The sequence below is a fragment of the Chlamydotis macqueenii genome, chromosome 14, assembly GCF_036417535.1.
Source record: "Chlamydotis macqueenii isolate bChlMac1 chromosome 14, bChlMac1.mat, whole genome shotgun sequence".
NCBI lineage: Eukaryota > Metazoa > Chordata > Aves > Otidiformes > Otididae > Chlamydotis > Chlamydotis macqueenii.
In genome coordinates this window covers 13,514,986-13,534,842 of record NC_141569.1, presented here as the reverse complement: position 1 = coordinate 13,534,842, position 19,857 = coordinate 13,514,986, and the positions used below count along the sequence as shown (strand labels likewise).

The following is a 19,857-nucleotide window of genomic DNA, read 5'->3' as shown; positions in this document are numbered from 1 at the left end:
GCGGCGCAGGAAGTGGGGCCCAGCCCGGAAGCGCGCGCGCAGGAAGCACGTCCGGGCGGCGGGGCGGGCGGCGGAGGAGGTGCGCGGCGAGCCGGGGCGCGGGGCCAGCGGGGCGGGCCGGGCCGGGCCGGGCCACTCTGCCCGGGGTGAGAGCGGTGTACCCTCACCTTCCTGCGTTGCGGTGACGCCAGATTTCACCTGGTGACGTCAGAGCGAGGGGGAATGGCGCAGCGGCGCGCAGACTCTCCGCGCCCTCCCCGCTACTGCGGGCGAAGTCGGGGGTCCGTGTTTTACCTCGGTGTTTTGGCATGGAAATGCCGCCCGGGGGGGGGGGGGGAGCCGGTCTTCTGGCGTGACGTCAGGGTCTTCTGGCGTGACGTCAGGCCGCGTGACGTCACGCCGGCGTGGCCAGGGTTCCCTGGGCCGCAGTGTGGGGGGTGTGGGTGTGCGTGGTGTTTCCACGCTGGAGCCGGGTTTTTCCACGAGCGAACGTGGGCGCGCGCGGGGCCGGGGCTGCGCGGGGCAGTTTCTGTCCTGCGGGGTTTTGTCCCCGCTCGTTTTCGGCTGAGAGAGGGGGAAAACCGCGGTTCTGTGCGCTCCTGATCCCGTGCCCGTCGTGGGTCACCCCGTGACTCGTGTCGGGCAGCCGAGGGACCGCGCACACGGCGAAACGCCGCGTCCCGTCGGGCAGCCGTGGTGGGTGAGGTCTGCTGGGCTCTGCTCTCCTCGAGATTTGCTCCTCACGTTGGTTTTTGGGGCTGTGGGTGCAGCCGCTCCCCTCCGCGGAGCCTCGCTGGTGCCGGCCTCTCCTGCGCCGGGAACACCGGTAACGGCTCTCGTCAAGACTGCGCCGCGTATTTTCACAAACCTTCTAGGATTTGATGTCTCCAGGGCTCTGCCTCGTGCTGCTCCCAGATTTGAAAGAGAGAGGGGCCCCGCGGGATGGTCTCAGCGGCCTTATTTCTGCAAGACGTCGCGCTTGAGTAGGAAGGTGTGCCCTGTGCTCGAGTGATCCGTTTGGTGGGCGTTATTACCGCTTAGCCTGCTGTAAATGCCAAAAATACGTCTCCACGTCGTGTGCCAGACGTGGCAGTCAGTCAGAGCAGGCTGTGGTGTGTCAGGTGTGTCTCGGGTTATTGCTTCGCGTTTCCCCAGGTGTGAAACGATGTTTCGAGCGGTGAATGTAAAGCCGTATAACCTGCAACCTCTTGGGCCCCAATTTTGCAGTGCCTTATAAATGTGTGTAATTTTAAGTACTGTCAGTACTTCCATTGACCTCAGTGGGACTTCTTATGTGCTCGGAGTTGAACACACCTGCCTTTTTTCAGGATAAGAGCCAAAGATGACTCATACGAGTCTACACATCACAGATTTTAATCTCTCCACCGCTATTTGTTGTTACAGCTTAGGGTTTAATAGAGGTTAAATATGTTGAGCTCAACTTCAGGTTTAGTTGTAAAATAGCCAGTTTCTGTTCTCACATTTCATCTTGCTTGGGCTTAATGCTTTCTTGAACAATTGTGATGTTGGCACTGCTGACGCTTTATCCTTGTTGGATCCTTTGTCAGCTCCAGCGGCTGTTTTGTGTAACTGTGATGGTTGAAGAATAAGGATTTCACAAATAATTTTATTTTTCCCAGCACTCAATAGTGAGAGATCATTGTCTGCTTAACAATAATGGCTTTTCCAAAACCGAAATGTGACTAACAATTTCTAATAAATCATAGAATCATAGAATGGTTTGGGTTGGAAGGAACCTTAAAGATCATCTCATTCCAGCCCCCCTGCCGTGGGCAGGGACACCTTCCACCAAACCACAGCCCCATCCAACCTGGCCTTGAACACTTCCAGGGATGGGGCCTCCACAGCTTCTCTGGGAAATCTGTGCCAGTGCCTCACCACCCTCACAGTGAAGAATTTCTTCCTAATATCTAATATAAATCTACCCTCTTTCAGTTTAAAGCCATTATTCCTTGTTCTGTCACTACATGCCCTTGTCAAAAGTCCCTCTCCATCTTTCCTATCAGCCCCCTTTAGGCACTGGAAGGCCGCTCTAAGGTCTCCCTGGAGCCTCCTTTTCTCCAGGCTGAACAGCCCCAGCTCTCTCAGCCTGTCCTCACAGGAGAGGTGCTCCAGCCCTCTGATCATCCTCGTGGCCTCCTCTGGACCTGCTCCAGCAAGTTCACGTCCTTCTTATAGCAGACCTCCAAGAGTTGCATAGTAAAATTCAATGACCCGTCACCAATGTTTTATACATTATGCAAGCTCAGTGCAAATGTAGTGGAGAGCATATGCAATTACTGAAAATTATCTTGTGAGGGAAAGTGTTGCTGAGTATTTCCTGTGTTAAATAATTGACTGAGGTTCCTAATGTCATTTTAGGAGGAGTGTCACAGACACTTGGAAATTCAACAGTTTAATAATTTAAAATGGCAGTAATACAGGTAAAGTCCAGGAGACACTGGAATTATTCTGTAATAAATCTAAAACATTATTGGTTGGGGGGTTATTGTTTTGGAAGACTGGAAGTTCCTCTGTGCGTTGGATCCAGTACTGAAGAGGAGAGTTTGTCTGTGCTGCGGAGCTGTCCTCAGTCGTAACTGCGTCAGAGGCTGTGAGGTGAAGTCCCGATGCGTGCAAAAGCCATTAAGTGCAGTGGCATTTTTGGCTGAAGGCAGCTGGGTCGTTCAGTGATCTGTGTTGAAGATCTGCGACCACGGTGCCTTACTTGCTAGCACAAGCAGACGCTCAGGTGGCAACACTGGCGATCCAGATGTCAGTGGTCCACAGTTAACAATCCATGGCCTGCCTTTAAGAAATCTGCACGAGATTACCGAGTTGTCAGCAGCCTTTTGAAGGCTCTGAAACCCTCAGGAAATACTAGGGGTCTAAAAAAAAGGAAGGCTAAAACCACTCCTTCAAACAGCGGAACAGTTGTTGATCAGCAGAAACCTTCGTACTGGGTTTTTCTTTCAGAACTGTGCAGTTGATGTGGCTGGGATGCTCTTCTCCACAGGCAGCAGGGCTTCGTAGCACTTTCCCTAAAGTGGTGGAAAACAGGAATGAGAGCGGCCTTGGTACTTCTTGAACTGTTTAGCTGTGGGAAAGTAGTTTCTTCAGCACAACAGTATAATTGAGTTCTCAGTGGTAGTCTCATCTTAAATGAACGGACAAGAGACGTGATAGAAAAAAGAGTGGGGCCAATAAAAAAAAAAAAGGGAGTGATGAAAGCATTGCTGTTTACAGGGAAACAAGTGGAGAGCCTGTTTTCCCGTTTCTCGTGCAGGATTCAGAGGGTGAGTTGGTTAGTCAAGCTTGAAGGAGCTTTAAGGACACAGCTGGCTTTTGCCTTCTTTGTTAAACTGGCTTTGGCAGTAGCCGCAACAGAAGCAGGTCAGATCCACGTTTCTCATCAGATGTCAAGTCTGGAATCTGGTTTGACCTCTGTCAAATTACCTTAAAATGAAAAAGTGCCTAATCTGAGTCTCTGTGTTACCAGCAAGTTTTCCCGTTCCTGAGTACGCTTAATTTTTCTCTACTGAAAATACAATTACTACAAATCACCTGTATTTATTTATAGTAAATTATTTTTCGTAAGTGATAAGATTTCTGTCTGCTTTAGGCACTCTTAACTAGTGATTCTGGAAGGATGAGAAGTGTCTGTGTCATTTATTAAGAAAATGTATTCCTATGTGTTGTGATATTTATGAAATTCAACTCTGCTGGCAGTTGTTATTGGTAGAAGGCAAGATGTTAAATTTGAAGTCACACAGTCAATGGGATTGAGTGAGGTATTCTGTAAGATAACATTTTGGCTTGTGGCTTCTGTACTTTGTAATTTTTTTTTAGGGCTCTGGAGCAGTCTAGATGGAATCATAACTTCAGGGAATGCAGATTGGATTAGAAATGTTCTTGAATCAGGCTTCCAGGAAAATTGATTACAGATTTTCCTTTTTATCAGTATCATCTCATTTTGTTACAAGTTGGTTTTATTCTGGCTTCTAAAAAAGGAAAATCCTAGTGTGCAAAGAACATAAAATTAAAGACTATATCCTAATGGCTTAAAATATCTTTTGTGCACATTAATTTGAAGGGAGTGAGTTCTGTCCCTAGACAAAACCATTTTTCAAATTGCTGTGAAATATGGGGCAGCATTTGGTTAGAGAAGAGGATAAGCAAGATATGACTGCTGAGATGTAGCAGCATAAATGAAAAGATTTTCAACAGGAGCTTCTTGTAAAACAAATGAGTAAAAAAAGAGGCAGAGTTAGAAAATAAAGCAGCAGCAAAGAGAGACTGCAGAAAAGGAAGTGCCTTTAGACATCAATGTCCTGATATTTAGAAAGGGACTTCCTCCTGTGGCTGTAGGCAACTGCCGAGAGAGTTTTCTAAACATATATTGTGTAGTATTTCGTCATCTAACACTGATTGTTCCTCTAAAATCAAGCAAGTGAATGTATAAATGCTAAAAATCAGATGTCTATGTGCTTCGGTTTTCTCTAGATATTAAATGAAAGACTGGCTTTAGAAAACCCGGGCTTGAAAGCACTTTGATAGTGGTGAGGAGGGAGACAGAAATTCTATGTTCTGTCTTGTTTTTCTTCCTTTATTAAGAAAGTGCTTTTTCTCTGTTAACAAATGCAGAATCCACTTCCTGACCCTAAAGATAGTTACGCATTTCGAGTAGTCTGAACAGTTTGTTCTGTTTTTAAAACCTTTTTCCCGTTAATTATTATTGTTGCTGAGGTTATTTATTCGGATGGGAAGATGGACATCTAGAAGACTGAACATTGTGCTAGTGCCTTCTTATCCTCATTTCGTTACTGTGTTGTGAGCAAAGCTCTGATTTGGAACCTCTCAGCTGACGGTTTATGTTATGCTAGTCGAAATATGTTTACTGGAAATGAAATTTGAATACGCTGTAAGCTTGCTATCGTTAATAAACTTAATTCTTTTTTTTTTTTCAGTTGGATTTCCAGTTTCCACTTCAAATATTGATGGTCTTGAAAGTGCATTTGGATCCAAGACATTTTCTATCACTGAACAAATCAAGAGCCTTCTCTCGTATCTCAGAGCAATACAGACGACTTAAGATCATATGACCTCATTTTTCCAAATTAAATGAAAAAAGAATTTTTTCTAGTTTTCCATGAAGCTCAGCTATTGCCTGTTAATTTTGACTGTTAGTGCTGATCTTTCAATTGGATTTACACTGGAAAATGTAGCTTTTAATGGTACAGCTGCTTTTGGGTCCTTCAATACATCACTTCATACAGTACCTCAAGCTTTAGTAAGTTCTCCGGCACACCATGATATCATAGCCAAAGAGGGGACCAGTATTTTAATTGAATGTAAACTGAACATCAGCCAGTATGAATATATTCTTTGGTATAACTCCAGAGGACACCTGCTTGAACAGGAAGATGAAGGTGAGCTTTCCTGCTGTTTTCTGTCCTTCAGTATTCCCCGTTAGTGCAGTATTTTAAAACCGTATCATTTTCTCTTCCAAGCCTCCCATTTTTAGAGTTGGGAGATGAGACGAGAGCAAGACAAAGCCCTTTGCCCTCTGGCATGTGGTGTGTGAATTATATCTGGGCTTTTCTGTCCTAGCCCATCCATCCTGCTCTGGTGCCCCACAGAATCATTGCATTTGAGAGGCATCGCGGTATTCAATCCAGAAGAAATGAATCTGCATCCTATCAGATATTGATGTTTTTATTTGTTATTACTCTGGTTTATATTGTATTTTTCCAAGCACATGAATTAAACACAGTTCTCCACAATTTGTGACCTTTTCCAGCTGGCAATCAATACTTTAATTTTGTTACAGGATTTTTTAAAGCATGGAGTAACTTACTCCATTCAGTTTCTGGTTTATGCACCAGTGAGACTGTGGAAACGTAACGCAATTTGTAATGGCCAGTGATGAAATACATCCTATTTAACCCTTTTGTACAGAGGGAGAATATATTTTCCTAGCCATTGGCTCTTATAGTTCTGTCCCTATAGTTTTTAATTTTCAAAAAAGAATGTATTTTAGAGATGCATGTGGTTTTCTTTATTAGTATTAATGAAGGTCATTGAGCTAATTGATAGGATCTTCTCAGAGGCCATCTTTCTGCCTTAAGTATTCAGTAACCTCTTCGTAGTTATAATGCCATCTGGAGATTAGTTCAAAGTAGAGTAATTAGAAGAATGAATTATGAAAATAGTTTCCCCCCCAAGTTATAAATGTATTAGAGATACTGTATAAAGCTAGCTTCTTCTATTGATTTCTTTTTACATGGGTTTTGTGTATCAGCACTGCATGCTCAGCAGAAAACTGTCTCAAGAAGATCCTGGGTTCTTTTGCCAGTGGAGCCATTTACAGACTCTGATCTTTTTCATGGGTCACTTGGCTTTTGACTCTGAACGTATGGAAAATGAAACTTTATAGAGGACAGTCTTTCAACGTAGTGTCACACAGTGGGTGAGAAGCACTAGGTAAGAATTAGGTTCCCTGTCAGAAAGAGCTAGCAGTCCAAAACCACGCGAGAAAGTGCAGGTGAGAAAAAGGAGAAAATCCAGACTAGCAGGCGTGCAGAATAATTTACCATTAAGCAGCAGGATGGGTAACTGGGTTATGACTTTCTGTATCACAAGCAGGAAAGGGAAATTTCAGTCCTTGGTGTACTGTTTGTATTATGCTAGGAATGGACTGCTTACTTCCAAGCTCTGTCTCCTGTTGATGGAGCAAACAGCATGTGTCTTGTTTACCTAGTGATTTTTGTTTCATTAGCTCATTTTATTTCCCTTGAATCTCCAGGTGGCCGATGGAGGATTGCCGATAATTCCCTTAACATCACAAAGGTCAACTTTGCGGACCGGGGGCGATACACGTGTGCAGCTATTAATCGCAATGACACCTTGTATTACACAGTCACCCTGAGGGTTATCTTCACCTCGGGGGACATGAGTATCTACTACATGATTGTGTGCCTCATTGCCTTTGCCATCACCCTCATTTTAAACATAACTCGTCTGTGCATGATGAGCAGTCACCTCCGCAAAACAGAGAAGGCTATCAACGAGTTCTTCAGGACGGAAGGGGCTGAGAAGCTTCAGAAGGCTTTTGAGATAGCCAAGCGTATCCCTATCATTACATCTGCCAAAACGCTAGAGTTGGCCAAAGTCACTCAGTTTAAGACCATGGAGTTTGCTCGGTACATTGAAGAGCTTGCCAGAAGCATTCCACTTCCACCTCTGATCCTTAATTGCAGGGCGTTCATGGAAGAGATCTTTGAGGCTGTGCGAGTTGATGATCCCGATGAAGTTGGTGAGGAGGAAAAACAGACCCAAGCCTGCGGGACCCAAGCTGCGATATACCCCATCAACCCAGAGATCAAGCGCAGCGATTCACCGGCCGGGGATTCAGACGATGGGTCCATGAATGAGCAAGGTCAAGAGATAGCCGTGCAGGTGTCCATCCACCCGCAGTCGGAAGTGCAGAGCATTGACACTGTTTCTCACGACAGCTGCCAGTTTGCGCCTTCTGAGGAAGGCACCTGCTGAGTCCAGCGATACGCTGTTGTGAAGGAAGCGCAGGTGACCCTAGGATACCGTGAGAAACAGATGTGCAAACAAGCTGCCTCAGTCCCATATGCACGGGAGTTTTCCAAATTGCCAAGTGCCAGAACTACTGAAATTTGTATTTTCTATCGGTGTTGTTCTAACAATTTCAAGTCTGTTAGAGAAGGCCATTTGGAATATTGTGCAGTGGCTTTTCTTTTTAAAGCAAGCTTGCTATACTTAAAATATTTACAAAACAGGAGTTATTTGTCCTTGGCTCCTTGGTAGCTTCTAATACCTCTGGTCTGTGTTAGAAGTGGCTGAGGTGAGCAGTACAACTTGCAATAAGATCTTTTCCTTTGTGAACTCTTTCTTCCTTCACAAAGTGGAGCCAGAATTCCTTTGAGTCAGTAGTGTTGTCCTGATGTTGTATGCTCTTTTTGAATTGCCTCTTGGTGCGTGTAGCCCATCAGAACCATGGTGAGCTTGAACAAGTCTGTTTTGTGTCGTGTGCTTCTGTGTTGCTATCAAAATGTACTGTACTTAGGAAGATAATAGTACCAGGATCTGCTGCTGGATTAAATGAATTGTTGTAGTTTCAAAGCAGCTTAGAGAACGACCAGGGAGTCTCAGTTTTCCATGCATCTGCAGAAAACTTGTGTGTACTCTAGTGTGTGGAGAGCGAATTGTTTTTACAAAGCTTGTGACTTAAACTTGGTGCTGATTGCCAAAGCGCCTTACCCTGGTTCTGTCTTACAGAATGGAGCAGTAAAAGCACTGCTAGCACTGTCTTTTGACTTTGCTGATTTCACTCACTACAGAAAATCCAAAGTTTTATATTGTATTTGACGTTGTTGTGAGAAAAGAATGACAGTAATCATGTAGTGGCATAATTTAAAAATGAATTCATCTACAGATCAGGTGTCTCAGGCAGTTCTTTCTGAATAACATTCTAATAAAGGAGATGACAAGCAGTGACACTCACTTTGCTCTGGCTAGTACTTCCAGTAAGCGGTGCAAGAGAGAGTGGTTAGTGGAGGGGCTGGCTGAGTGGAGTAACTCTCTGAACATGCCCTGTCTTACCTGCTGAAGAGGAGTGGCAGAAGGGAGAGGTGCAGGTGCTGATGTACACAACGTAAGTACTTCACCAAGGTTCTCCCGCATGGCTTCCTCAGCTGTAGAGATTCAGCCTCCAGGAATCAGTGTGCAGGCAAGAATCTAGTTTCTTCTTTCACTCTTTGGTGCTGATTTCTTTTCTCCTGAACGTTTGTAAGTTGTATCACTTAAATAGCATTTTACATCCTGTTGAGATTTAGTAGATGTAAGGCTTGTAAGCACTCCACAAATTAATTTCTTACAACTACTGGAACCATATTGCCATATAATTTTAACAACTTGGCAACAGGAGCACCATTTAATTTCCCACAACTCTTTTTTCTTTCCTTATTATTGCAGAAATGTCAGTTGAACAAGTGATTCTGGACGGCTGCTCAGGATTCTTAAGAGGATTTGACATTACATTTACATGGGTAGAGATGGAAAACAAGCAGGCATAGTGGTAATAACAGGGTGGGGGTCGTCTGTTGTAACCCATGCTCTTAACAAAGGGTCTGAACAAATTGTATGTATCGTATCATATCAGAGAATGAGAAACTGAAACATCTGTTACCATTCTAAGCTGCCTTCTGGGGAAAGTTCTGCAGTCAGCCACCAGTAAGTGCAGCCTAGTTGACTTTGGTGCGTTGGGTAAGAGTGATGTTTGTTGGGAAGAAAATTGCCAGCCTTGGTTATAGTAGCGTTCCCACCAGCTTGGTACCATTTCCAAGACTAGCAAACTATCTGCTTCAGGGGAAAAAAAGCCTTCTGTAGACATTTATGATAGCTACTGCCCTCAACAGTAACGTCTTTTTTTGCTTCCATAATTTGATGGCACTTTATGTCCAGGTGAAAAGTTTGTGTAGTTTTATGTAACCTGTCTGGTTTCTTCAAGTTTTTTTGAGGTGATGAGTGTTAAAAGATACTCTTGTGGATAAATGCCTAGTTCCCTTAGAAGCCAGGCTGAGATGCTGCTGGCTTCACTTCTGTGCCACAATGAGCTCTGCAAGTTTGTTGCCCATGCATGAGTGGAGACTGGGTGGTTTGCACCATTTTGGATGTCCTGGTTGAAAGGGGTGAAGGCTACGAGAATGGTCTGTTTTAATCTCCTTGGTGCCACAGCCCACCAGGATTGTACCTGCACCTGCCTTTTTCCCCCATAAATGGCTTCCCTTGCCTCTGTGAAACTGTTGCATGATATGCAGCAGTAGCAGCTTGGACATTTTGCCCCTAACTAGGTAGGCCATGTAGAGATGCAGCTACAAAATCAAAGCTTCATTTAATTGCTTCCTAAGAAGCAGTTATGCAATCGTGATTGACACGTCTCATCAGAAGTGGGAGCTTACAGGCAGCAGGATGACACTAGAGGTGTGTCAGATGCGTGTCAGGAGAGCAGTTTGTGCATTAATTCAATCTGTTCTTTGATTTTTATACTTTATTTACATAGCTCAGAGTTCTTACCGAGCACAGTTACTTGGTGTCTTCGTGTGTCCTATTGCTGGTGGAGAGGGAGGAATGATCACGCAGATCATTCTGTCCTCAGAAACACAGTTGCAGTATCAATTGCTGGATAGTAAAGCTAAGGGTTTTCCTGAATTATGACAGTTTTTTGTTCCCTAAGTTAATTTCATTCCCAGGAAGGAGGCTGTTTCGTAAGGATTGCAGTAAATCAGGAGTGTTTATTAAATGTAGGAACTGATCCTACTCCCACTGAATTCAATTAGAGCAGATCTGGAGCTCTAGTGTGTTTGACAAATGATATTACAGGATTTTTATGCATCTGAAAGCAAGGATGATGGTGATGATGTTATACAGTAAATGTAATTTCCAGAGAATGAAACCTGACACTGGTTTCCAAACAACTTGTGAACTGTTCCTGTTATCCTGAGTAGATGTGTGCACTTAGATTTGTTTGATGCATCTAATTGAACATTAACATTGAAAGATTACGTAAATGTCAGTGTTTCTCTCTTAACTTTTTGTAGGACAAGGAGAGTCTACAGTGGTTTCCTTGCTTTAAACTAAATTCTTTGACAATCACAAGGCTATTTTATCTCTTCTTTGTGACTTGTTTTTATTTTAAGTAACATAAAACCCACTTGTTATCCAAGAGTACCTAAAACTAACTTTGTAGTGGTTATTTGTATTACCTGGATTGTAATGTAACTGTTTAATGTAACCACATAGGATTTCATACTTTCATAAAATGAACTGGTAGATTTGCAAAATAAATTAAAAACAAAAGCCTCGTTCTGTTAGAGTTTTCTTTTGTATCAGTAAGGTTAAATAGCAGCTGGATTCAGCTAAGCACAGTGTTGTTAGCCGGCCTGACAAAGGTAGCTGAGATATTCAGTGGCCTGATAGACCGTTCCTGCTATGACATCTTTGGGTCTATCATCTTTTTCTGTCTCAGAGTCCCCAGCAGAATCTGTCATAATTGTTGCCAGCATAAACAAATGGTTACAGACCTGAAATGGTTTCAGGAAGACCCGTGCGTTCTCCTTGATTTCACTTTTGCAAGCTGAAAGGACGATTGTGAAGTGCAGTGACCTTCAGCCACAAGCCTCTATTTTCTGTTCTTACCTTTTTCACAGGATTGTACTATTCTGTATTGTAATAACCTTTTTTTTTTCCTCCTTTCAATCATCCTCAAAAGCCAGTGTATTTGAACACAACTTATCTCCTAAAAGGCAACACAGCACAAATGTGGAGTCTAAAGCCTTCAAGTGATGAAGTCTGTGTTGCTGTTTTTCCAGTGAGTTGCTGACATGGCGTAGAGAAATTTCTGCTTGTGCACCAAGGGAAGTGTGTGGGCTGCTCTCACTCTGCATCCCTAGAGCTGGAGGAGGTGTAGGTCTGACTTCACCCTTGCTCTTTGCTAGCCAGTAGTTCATTAAATTGCAGGGGGAGGGAACAACATCCCCTGGAGCGCTGTGCTAAGTGTAGTGAGAGTGGGAGGGAAGCGCCCATCCCACCTCGTTTCAGTGACCAGGCGTGGGTTCCTGATCCCTTTGCAATCAATTCAGAGTATTAAACTCTGCCAGGAGATGATCCCAAGCCCCCAAGCTCCGCACTTACCTATCACCACCGGTTACGTGTTTCCCATGTGAGCATCTGATTTGGCATGATAAGGCTATCTTCTGTATGGACATGTCCTGCAGCTCTGCGTGCCAGCCTGGAGCACAGAGTAGAAGTGCCCCTAGCTAAGTTTGAACTGCAGTCCCCCTCACCCCAAAGACCAAAAATTGAGAAACCCTCTACAATATCGTCAGCGGGGTTGTGCAAGGGTGAATGAGAGCAGACTTCACTCACATTGTTTTTACAGAATAGTCTTTGGTTGCCAGTCTCTGCACAAGGCAGATAATAGAATTAAAGCTGAATCTTGGGGAATCTCCCCCGAGAATCAGCTGCTTAAAGGAAGAATTATTGGACCCATACTCCTCAGGCTAGGTCAGTGTTGAGTCAGCATCTGCTTTCTATCTCCATGTTACGAGATACGCATGAACGATAATGGTTCAGTTTCTTAAAGCTCCTGAAACCTGACTCGTCATGATCCTATCCACAGTGAACAAACTCATCTACAGGAATTTAAAAGCACTTTTCCATTTGGATAACAACAGATCATTGAAAAGGGAGCTGCATTAAGGATGATCGTACTTTAATTTTAGGTGTGCTCCTTAAAAAAATACAATTTTTCTTCACGTTGCAGAACGCTTGTCTTGTGAGTCAAGTCTCCTGCTGGAGACATGCAGTGGAGATGCCACCATGTCATTCAACTCGGGCGAGTTACAGCTTTATCAACTTCTGTTCAGCCAGGTCATTTCACACCAGCTGGGTCTCTCTCCTCTTTGTTTTTTTATTATATAGCAGCACATTCAGATGTCTCCAAATGCTGCCAGCTTTTTTGCCTGTGGAAGGGAGAATTACACCATCACTCAAAAAAAAAAAAATTGATTTGCTAGATGTTCAAATATCAAAAAAGCTCCAAAAGCTGGAAAGTTGCACTTTATCCCTGGTAAGAAAGTCTATTCTTTGGTCACGCCTGGCTGCCAGTGATTGTAATAATACTGAGCAATTAGGCCTTTCATTTTCATTAAGCTAATTAATTGTTTGCACAGTGCCCTGAATATGGAATCATTTTCCTTTGGAAAGAATAAAAGGATTAGAATGGCTTAATCCCAAGATGCTCTGAACACATTTTATTTATTTTATGGGAGAAAAACTCTCTGGCGCCCCAAATGCAAACCATATACTGGAGTGTTAATGCCTGCGCGGGGACGTTTCCGTCGGCAGAGATGCTCTCAGATTATGCATATGTCCATCCATCTGCCTCCGCGCTCCATCTGCCATCTGGGCTTTCTTCTGCATGTCAATGAGGCTGCAAAGAGGCTGGAGTGGCCGTCGCCTGTGCGCTGCCGGGATCGTCAGCCGTTGTCAGACGCCGGAGGAGCGATGAACGCGTCCCCTCGGAGATCGGCTGTCCGCGGCACGGCCGCGGGCCGGAGGCAGCACCGCTGCGATGGTGAGCGCTGTGTTGCGACGGCGCTGGGAGGGCAGAGCGCTGGGGTGTGTAAATGTGCTGGAGGCTGTCTCAAGAGGTTTGTACTCGAAGTCAGTCAAAGGCAAATGAAACCCGGGCTAGGATTTCATGAAGAAGGGTACCCAGTGGATACAATATTGCAGAGGCTGTGCTAGCTCTTTTTTATGTTTGTCCTATTCAGTGCCTCTTTGTGCTACCATATTATTAGATACATATTTCATATTAAATTGTTCCAAGTGTAAAACAAGCTTGCAGAAAGCCATTTTGGTGGAAAGTAGGGAAACATATTCAGCTTTAAGTTTAAGGGAGAGTCTGCCATCACACAAGTTTCCAGTGAAGTCGTCGGAGACAGCTAGCAGGAGTTCCCCTTGCCTTTCCTTCTCTCTGCCTCCGCTATAGGGCTTTTTACGGGTCATCTGCAAGAGAGGAAAGTGAAAATTGTGTCCTGTGCTACTTTCTCTTCCTCTAAAGATCAGGGCACTGGGAACAGCCCTGGGTTCAAAGGGAGCATGAGAGGCCACCCAGGACACGCTCTCCACCACAGATGTCCATCCCGCCTTAGAAACAGCCACTGGCAGAGATGTCGCATCTCCCAGGCAATCTGTTCCCCTGCTAAATTATCTTGACTACAGGAATGATTTCCTTAATATCTACCCCCAAGCATCTCTAAATTCATCACTGATCTCGTCCTATCCATGCCTTGTGCTGCTACACCTGCAGCCCAAATCAGGGCCGCTCCAACCACACGGGAGAGGAATCACAGGGCGATGTAAAGCAGGGACCGTACTTGGCTTTACGTCCTTGCTAGGTCTGATGAGGTCATTCTGTGCTTGGGCTGAGCCTGCACATTTAACTGAAAGTGAAACTCCTTTCGCTTATTTAATGCCTGGAGTGTTGCTTCTTGGGCTTTGGACCTTCTTGCTGTCTAACTGTGCCGGGTCGTGCAGATGTCCCTGACATCAGTGCTGGCAGCCAACAGTTCCTGCCCTGTCAAAGGAGTAAATTCAGGTCAAAAGAGTAAATCCAGTATTTTGGGTGCAGCATTCTTGCGATAGCTTCATACATGTGTATGGTCAGGGATGGAAAGCAGCCACTAAAAAGAACAAGAGCGTGTCCCACCGTTATCCCCACAGCTTTTCAGCATTTCCCTTACTTCCCCTCCTCAGTGCCTTCTCTTCACTTTCCTTCATGGGAAACATTCCGAGTATCTCGTCTGGTCAACGGCAGAATGCCAAGTTTTTATTTTTCTTTCATTTTTTTCTTCTGTGAGTTTTTCTGAAGCTTAACTCTGCTAAATAATGACTAGAGAGGAGGACAATGGACCAGAACAGATATGAAGGAGTTTGGACAACTGTCCTAAATTAGAGGATGGTTTTGCTTTGGAGATCCTGTATGCATCACACTCTGTTACAGAGAGTTGACTTTAACAGCAAATCTCTTGCAGCAGGGTGTCACTTCATTTCCGTACATTGCTTGAAATGCTTTATTAATTTGATGACCTCGTAGGCTCTCAGAAAAAGCCATTTATCAGTGTTTTGAGGAAAGAGAACTCCTCTGAGTTAAAGGGACTGTTTTGTTGCTCAGATTTATTGCTTGGCTGACTTAATTCACCATTCAAACGTGATGATTTTTAGCTGCTGGGCAGTGGCCCTTTCAATGTTGAAACTAATTAACTGCTGGAACTCTTCTTAGGAAGGCTATTTTCTTACTGGTTTGTTTTGTTTTTTTTTTAATCCACAGAAATAAAGCAAACACAATCCTTGAAACCCAGGTTGCATGGATACGGTATCAGCGCCGGCACAGCGCCGTGTTGAATGGCTGTGTGATAAAGAAAGTAAGGTTGCCAGCTGTCCCCGCCGTCGACGTGCCACTGTACAAAGGTAAGATGAGAAAAGAGACAACATCTGAAGACAGAAGAAAGGAGGGATGCCAGAATTGTGCCAAAGCAAGAGCTCAGAGAATAGCAAGAGAGGTCTCCAATAGAGATCCACAGCCGTCAGAGATCTGAGTCACGGACCTTGCTGGCAGGCCAAGGTCAATGGCTATGCAGCTGGGGAGTCCTTGCACCTCGCTCCCCTTCCTTCATCCCTGCCGCTGCTGCTGCAGCCTGTTCTTCTGAAAGAACCACGGACTTCATAGCTCGGATAAATCACAGGGACTGCCGTGCCTGCTGCCAGGACCTTGTCAAAACGTTGCGTGGGAGGAGAAGGAAGGGAAGGGTTGTCAGGGCTCATCCAGCTGCAGGAAATTAAGCTACTGCTTGTTATCGCATCAGGGAATCCTGCTTATCAAAATATTTTTGGGGAAAAGTTTATAACCCCTGCAGTACTTCATGGTGATGTATAAAGATGGCACAAACAGGTCTAGAAGCTCAAGTGCAAATAAACTCAGTGTCTGTTCTACTCCTCCCTGCAGTGTTTTTGTAAAGCACTGCTGCCCTGCTCCTTGCTCCGAGTCCATAGGTGTGGATGAAATATAAATCACAGCTGTTCACTGAAAGCAGGGAATCCCTCGCTGGCTCCAGCGAGCTCCCCATCTATCTTTGTTCCTGACAGTCTGATTACCTTTATCATCATCTTTAAATGCGGAGCTGCAAATACCATTAGTGGTCATAAAGACCAGCAATTCTTCCTGACATGCCTCAGCCACGGTGTCCTCCTCATCTGGCAGCAAGGAGCACAGCCCAGCCGTCTTTCCCCTGAGAGTCTGGGCTGGGAGTCTTCTTCTGAAGCTTAACAGTCTAGTTGCTCATCCCTGGAGGACAAGAGCATAGAGGAGCGTCCCGGGTGTGGGACTTGCTCTGAGCAAAGGAGAAATTTGCATCTGGGAGAAGAGACCTCTGCTTCCCATGGGTGCTGGTGGAGCTCACCTGGCCTTGGCCAGCTAGGGGGGAGCTCCTAAAGGACTATGAGGTTTTTTGTCTGCTAGTTCTCTAGGAGAAGTAAGAGGACAGTTGGTGAAGGTTTGTCATGGAGCGGGGGTTGAATAGGAGAAAACAGAATTCGGTGATAGGGCAAGTCCAAAATAACATCTTGGGATATGTTGTACCCATCAGCCGCCCCACCTCTGGCTCTCATGCCAGAGCATGTTCCAGCGTCCCCTGGCCTGGAAAGGAAACCTTAGAGGCAGCACAGGGCACAGCCAGGGTGTGATGAGGACGGTGGTGAGGGCTGAGCGTGGCCCCAAGGATGTACTGTGCATGGGGCCAATGGGACAGACTGATTCTCTTCAGTCCCCGACATTTCTCTGTGCACGGGTGAAGCCCATCCTGGACAGAAGCACACATCTGGTCCACGTGTCTCCTCATTTGCCAGCTGTCCCTGCTGATGTCTCCTTGCCCGTGAGTGCCTGCGCTTCGCTTCCCATCAAACCGTCCTTGAAGGGACGCAGCGAAGTGCCAGGCATGTCTTTGCTGCCGCTCTCGTCTCAGCAGCCCAAGGCTTTCAGTTTGTTCAGCTGAGAGGGAGCCTGGGTCAAGGTTTTTACATGCCAACCTGAATCCAAACAGCAGGAACACGCAGGTGAGCTCAGAGCCAGGATTTGGGCTGACAGCGGCAAACGCGGACGAAGAAGGGGGATGCTGGGGGTGGGTGGGATGGGAAGCCACGGGGACCCTCTTGTGCAGCCCCAGCCAGTTGTGGGGTGGCGGGGGGCACATCACAGCCAGACAGCGGACCCCAGGGCAGGGCTGGGAAGGAGTTCCATGCCTGGAGCACAAGCCCCGAGGTGTCTCGGGTGCCGCTAGAGGCAGCTCTTGTTTTGAGCACGGAGAAAGAGTCGGATGCTCGCAGGCATCGAGCCGCAGCCCAGGGACTACGCTGCGGGCAGGAGGGACAAGGCTGCTCCAGCCTGCCCTGAGCAATGGCCCTTCCTGTGCCGATGACCCACAGCCCCTCGCCACAGCCCACCCGACAGCCCGGTCACCAGTGGCTTCTCTCCACCGTGGCAAATACTCTGTGTCAAAGCTGAGGTGGGCAAAGGGACCCCAGCACTACTGACAAACCTAAACCCAGGCGAGAAGGGGTTGTAGGGGACATGGGGGGGCTCAGAGGGCTGAAGGGAGCACTTGGGAGCAGCGATGTCCAAGGGAGGAGGCTGGCGTGAGAGCCATGTGCCCCCAGGTCCTGCCCGCACCCGGGGCCACAGCCCCGGAGAGAGCGATTCCCTGCCAGCGGCATCCTGTGGCAGGAGGGTGGGAGATCAAAACTGAGGAGGAAAGGATTTGATTTGTCCTTCTTTTTTTCTAGATTAACAGATCCAGCTCTGACTGAGGGATTTAGTGATTACAGTGACTTAATTGCATGAGGGAAGCATTTCGTAGCGATTACTTCTGTGTCCGGCTTGGCTCCCTTCACACCACAAATGGCAGGGCCAGCCCTCGCGTGGCACGCTGCCCCGGTGCTCCTGGCACGAATGGCCGCACCCGCGCTCTGGCCGGCCCTTCAGGACAAGCCCTGCCCGAGGGATGCTGCCTGCTGTTGTGCTCCTGCCTGCTGCCTGCCTTGGGGAGCCCTGGAGAGGCCGGATTCACTCGCCCACCCCTCGCTTGGCGCGGGCAGCGTGGCCGAGGGGGTCCCCAGCCGCCACCCACCCCTCTCTGTCGCACCGGGGCTCCGCTGGAGCGATTTCTAGCATCGTTCTTTTCATTTCAGTGCAGCAGGAGAAGAGGCTTACGGTTGCCTTAAAGGAATAAACGATGCATAAAAATATTTGATCAATTAAGCCGAACGATTTGGCAAGCGCAGGCTCCCGCTGTACCTATCCTCCTCACAATTGCCTCATTATCCAGCCCTACATCAAGCTGTCGCAGCTTTTTTTGGCTTGGGGGGAAGAGGGAGGAAAGGAAGGCAGGAGGAAAGGAGGGAGTTGCTTTCCAGCGTTCACCTCCAAAACAGAAACCCCTCTCCCTGCGCGTGGAGCGGGGCAGTGAGTCACTGAGAGCATCGCCCCCCCGCACACCTTCTCCCACCGCCCCCTCGCCGCTGGCTCACGATCCGCCTGCGCCGCTCCTCGTTAATTCGATCGGGGAGCGGAGACGCGATGGCAGCGGCCGGAGCACTGGCTGTGTCAGCCAGGCACGGGCTGGTGCGGAGGCTGTGGGGCCACATGCCAGCTCTGTCCCGGACCAGAGGTGTCTTTTTAGTGCTATCTCTAAAGCCACTGGCTTGGTTGTCACTGCTGTTTGGGAAGTATCCTGGGAAGGGGATGCATGTCTCATCAGCGGGGCAGGAAGATCTAGAGGTGGCCCAGGAAGGGGGTCTCCAGTCTCCTTGGGTGCTAAAATGAAGAGGGGTTGGATGCTGCTTGCTTCTGTCCGTGCCACGTGTGACAAGTGTCCCTCCTCTTGCCTCACCCAGGGCGAGGGGACCCTGGAGCCCCACACCAATGGGCACAGCTATGCTGTAGTGGCAGATCAGCCTCTTTTCACTATGAAACCATGAGAGGGTTGCAGTGGGAGGCTCTTGATACAAGCTGGTCCCAGAGGGGCTCTGCATGTGTGTTTCTGTGAGCCCCAGAGAGCAGACATGGAGTTTTTCACTGTTCATTAGTCAAGAGAGAAACAAAATCTGTCTGACTGGGAGCCTTGGCATTTCACAGGTCCTGAAGGAATCACCTGAGGACCCGGTTCTTGCATCCTCAGGACAGCGAAGCATCCCTCGCCCTGCACACAGGGAGTCCCCTCCCTGGGTGGGAGGGTTCACCCTCCCTTGGGAAGGGTCTCCCTCGCCTTCTGCCCTGCCTCGGCTCTGCCCTGGACGCTGTGCCGGGTCTGTCTGACTCTCCAGAGACCAAGTCGGCTGAATTAATCTGGAGCCAGACCCACCAATTCACTCCTTTGGGAGAGTGAAACAGCTCAAACTGATCTGCTCAAGGGAGCAGAGCCAGGCAGCCAGAGCTTCCCTGCTACTCTGGGCCCCTCTGCAGCAGAGACAGCCCAAATCAGACACTTCCACCAAGAAAACCTTCAATCCAAGAACAAAAAAAAAGAGGGGACCATGTGGCATAAACACAGAGCCTTGCATAGAAAATTGCTCTGGCTGGAGTTAATAAAAAATGTGTGGTTTCCTCCTGCCGGCATCACCCCAGCAGGCAGGCATGGCAGGGATGCTGGCTCTGGCGGGCAGGCTGGGACCCCGCCGATCTCCGGGACCTGCTGCGCTGCTGGGGCCGCCGGCAGATCCGCTCAGCGCTGGGTGGCTGACGCTGGAGCGACAGCTCGCACGGGTGGCACGTTCAATCTGCGCTGCTTAGTTTCCGTGCCTTTTTAATGCTGTCAAAACATGAGACGCTCCCGCTGCTTTCGCAGCCTTGCTAATTGGCTGCAAAGAGCATATTTCTGTTCAAATTGCAGCTACTTTTGAACTTCGGACTTGCCTTTAAAATCCAATTCCTATGAGGTTTCCCCCCCACCGCCACCTTCCAAGCACGGCTCTGCTCCAGCTCACGGAGCTGCCAAGCAGCACAAGCAGCAACCTGCTGCCGCAGCCCTCCTTGGGGGATGTAGGGCAGGTTGTACAGCCCGCAGGGATCCCACAAGGGCTTTTTCTGCTCCTGTGCTGGTCACACTGGGCTCCCCCAGCCTCTGGGACCTCTGGAAAAAGAGGACTGGAGAGCCCATGCCAACCCATCTGAGACCCTTCCCAGGGAGCATCTCTTGGGCTGAACATCCAGCA

The 19,857-nt window shown here is 47.4% G+C and overlaps 1 protein-coding gene across 4 annotated transcripts; it reads left to right on the top strand.

Annotated features, from left to right (window-relative positions):
- The first annotated feature begins 94 nt into the window (after positions 1-94).
- On the top strand, positions 95-10,892 carry MFAP3 (microfibril associated protein 3). Of its 4 annotated transcripts, none has more exons than XM_086758537.1 (3): positions 95-281; positions 4,968-5,429; positions 6,806-10,892. In XM_086758537.1, exons 2-3 carry the CDS (start codon positions 5,150-5,152, stop codon positions 7,549-7,551), a joined length of 1,026 nt encoding a protein of 341 aa, XP_086614663.1. In that variant the 5' UTR covers positions 95-281; positions 4,968-5,149; the 3' UTR covers positions 7,552-10,892. The 4 variants fall into 4 exon arrangements, with proteins under 4 accessions (XP_086614663.1, XP_086614665.1, XP_086614664.1 ...); XM_086758539.1 differs by having other exon boundaries at positions 139-201; XM_086758538.1 differs by lacking the exon at positions 95-281 and adding an exon at positions 394-991.
- Positions 10,893-19,857: the final 8,965 nt, after the last annotated feature.

Bases quoted from the DNA above. Each gene is read 5' to 3' on its own strand.
- MFAP3 (XM_086758537.1), top strand. From the start codon at position 5,150: ATGAAGCTCAGCTATTGCCTGTTAATTTTGACTGTTAGTGCTGATCTT. The intron at 5,430-6,805 runs GTGAGCTTTCCT...TTGAATCTCCAG, and splicing joins GCTTGAACAGGAAGATGAAG to GTGGCCGATGGAGGATTGCC.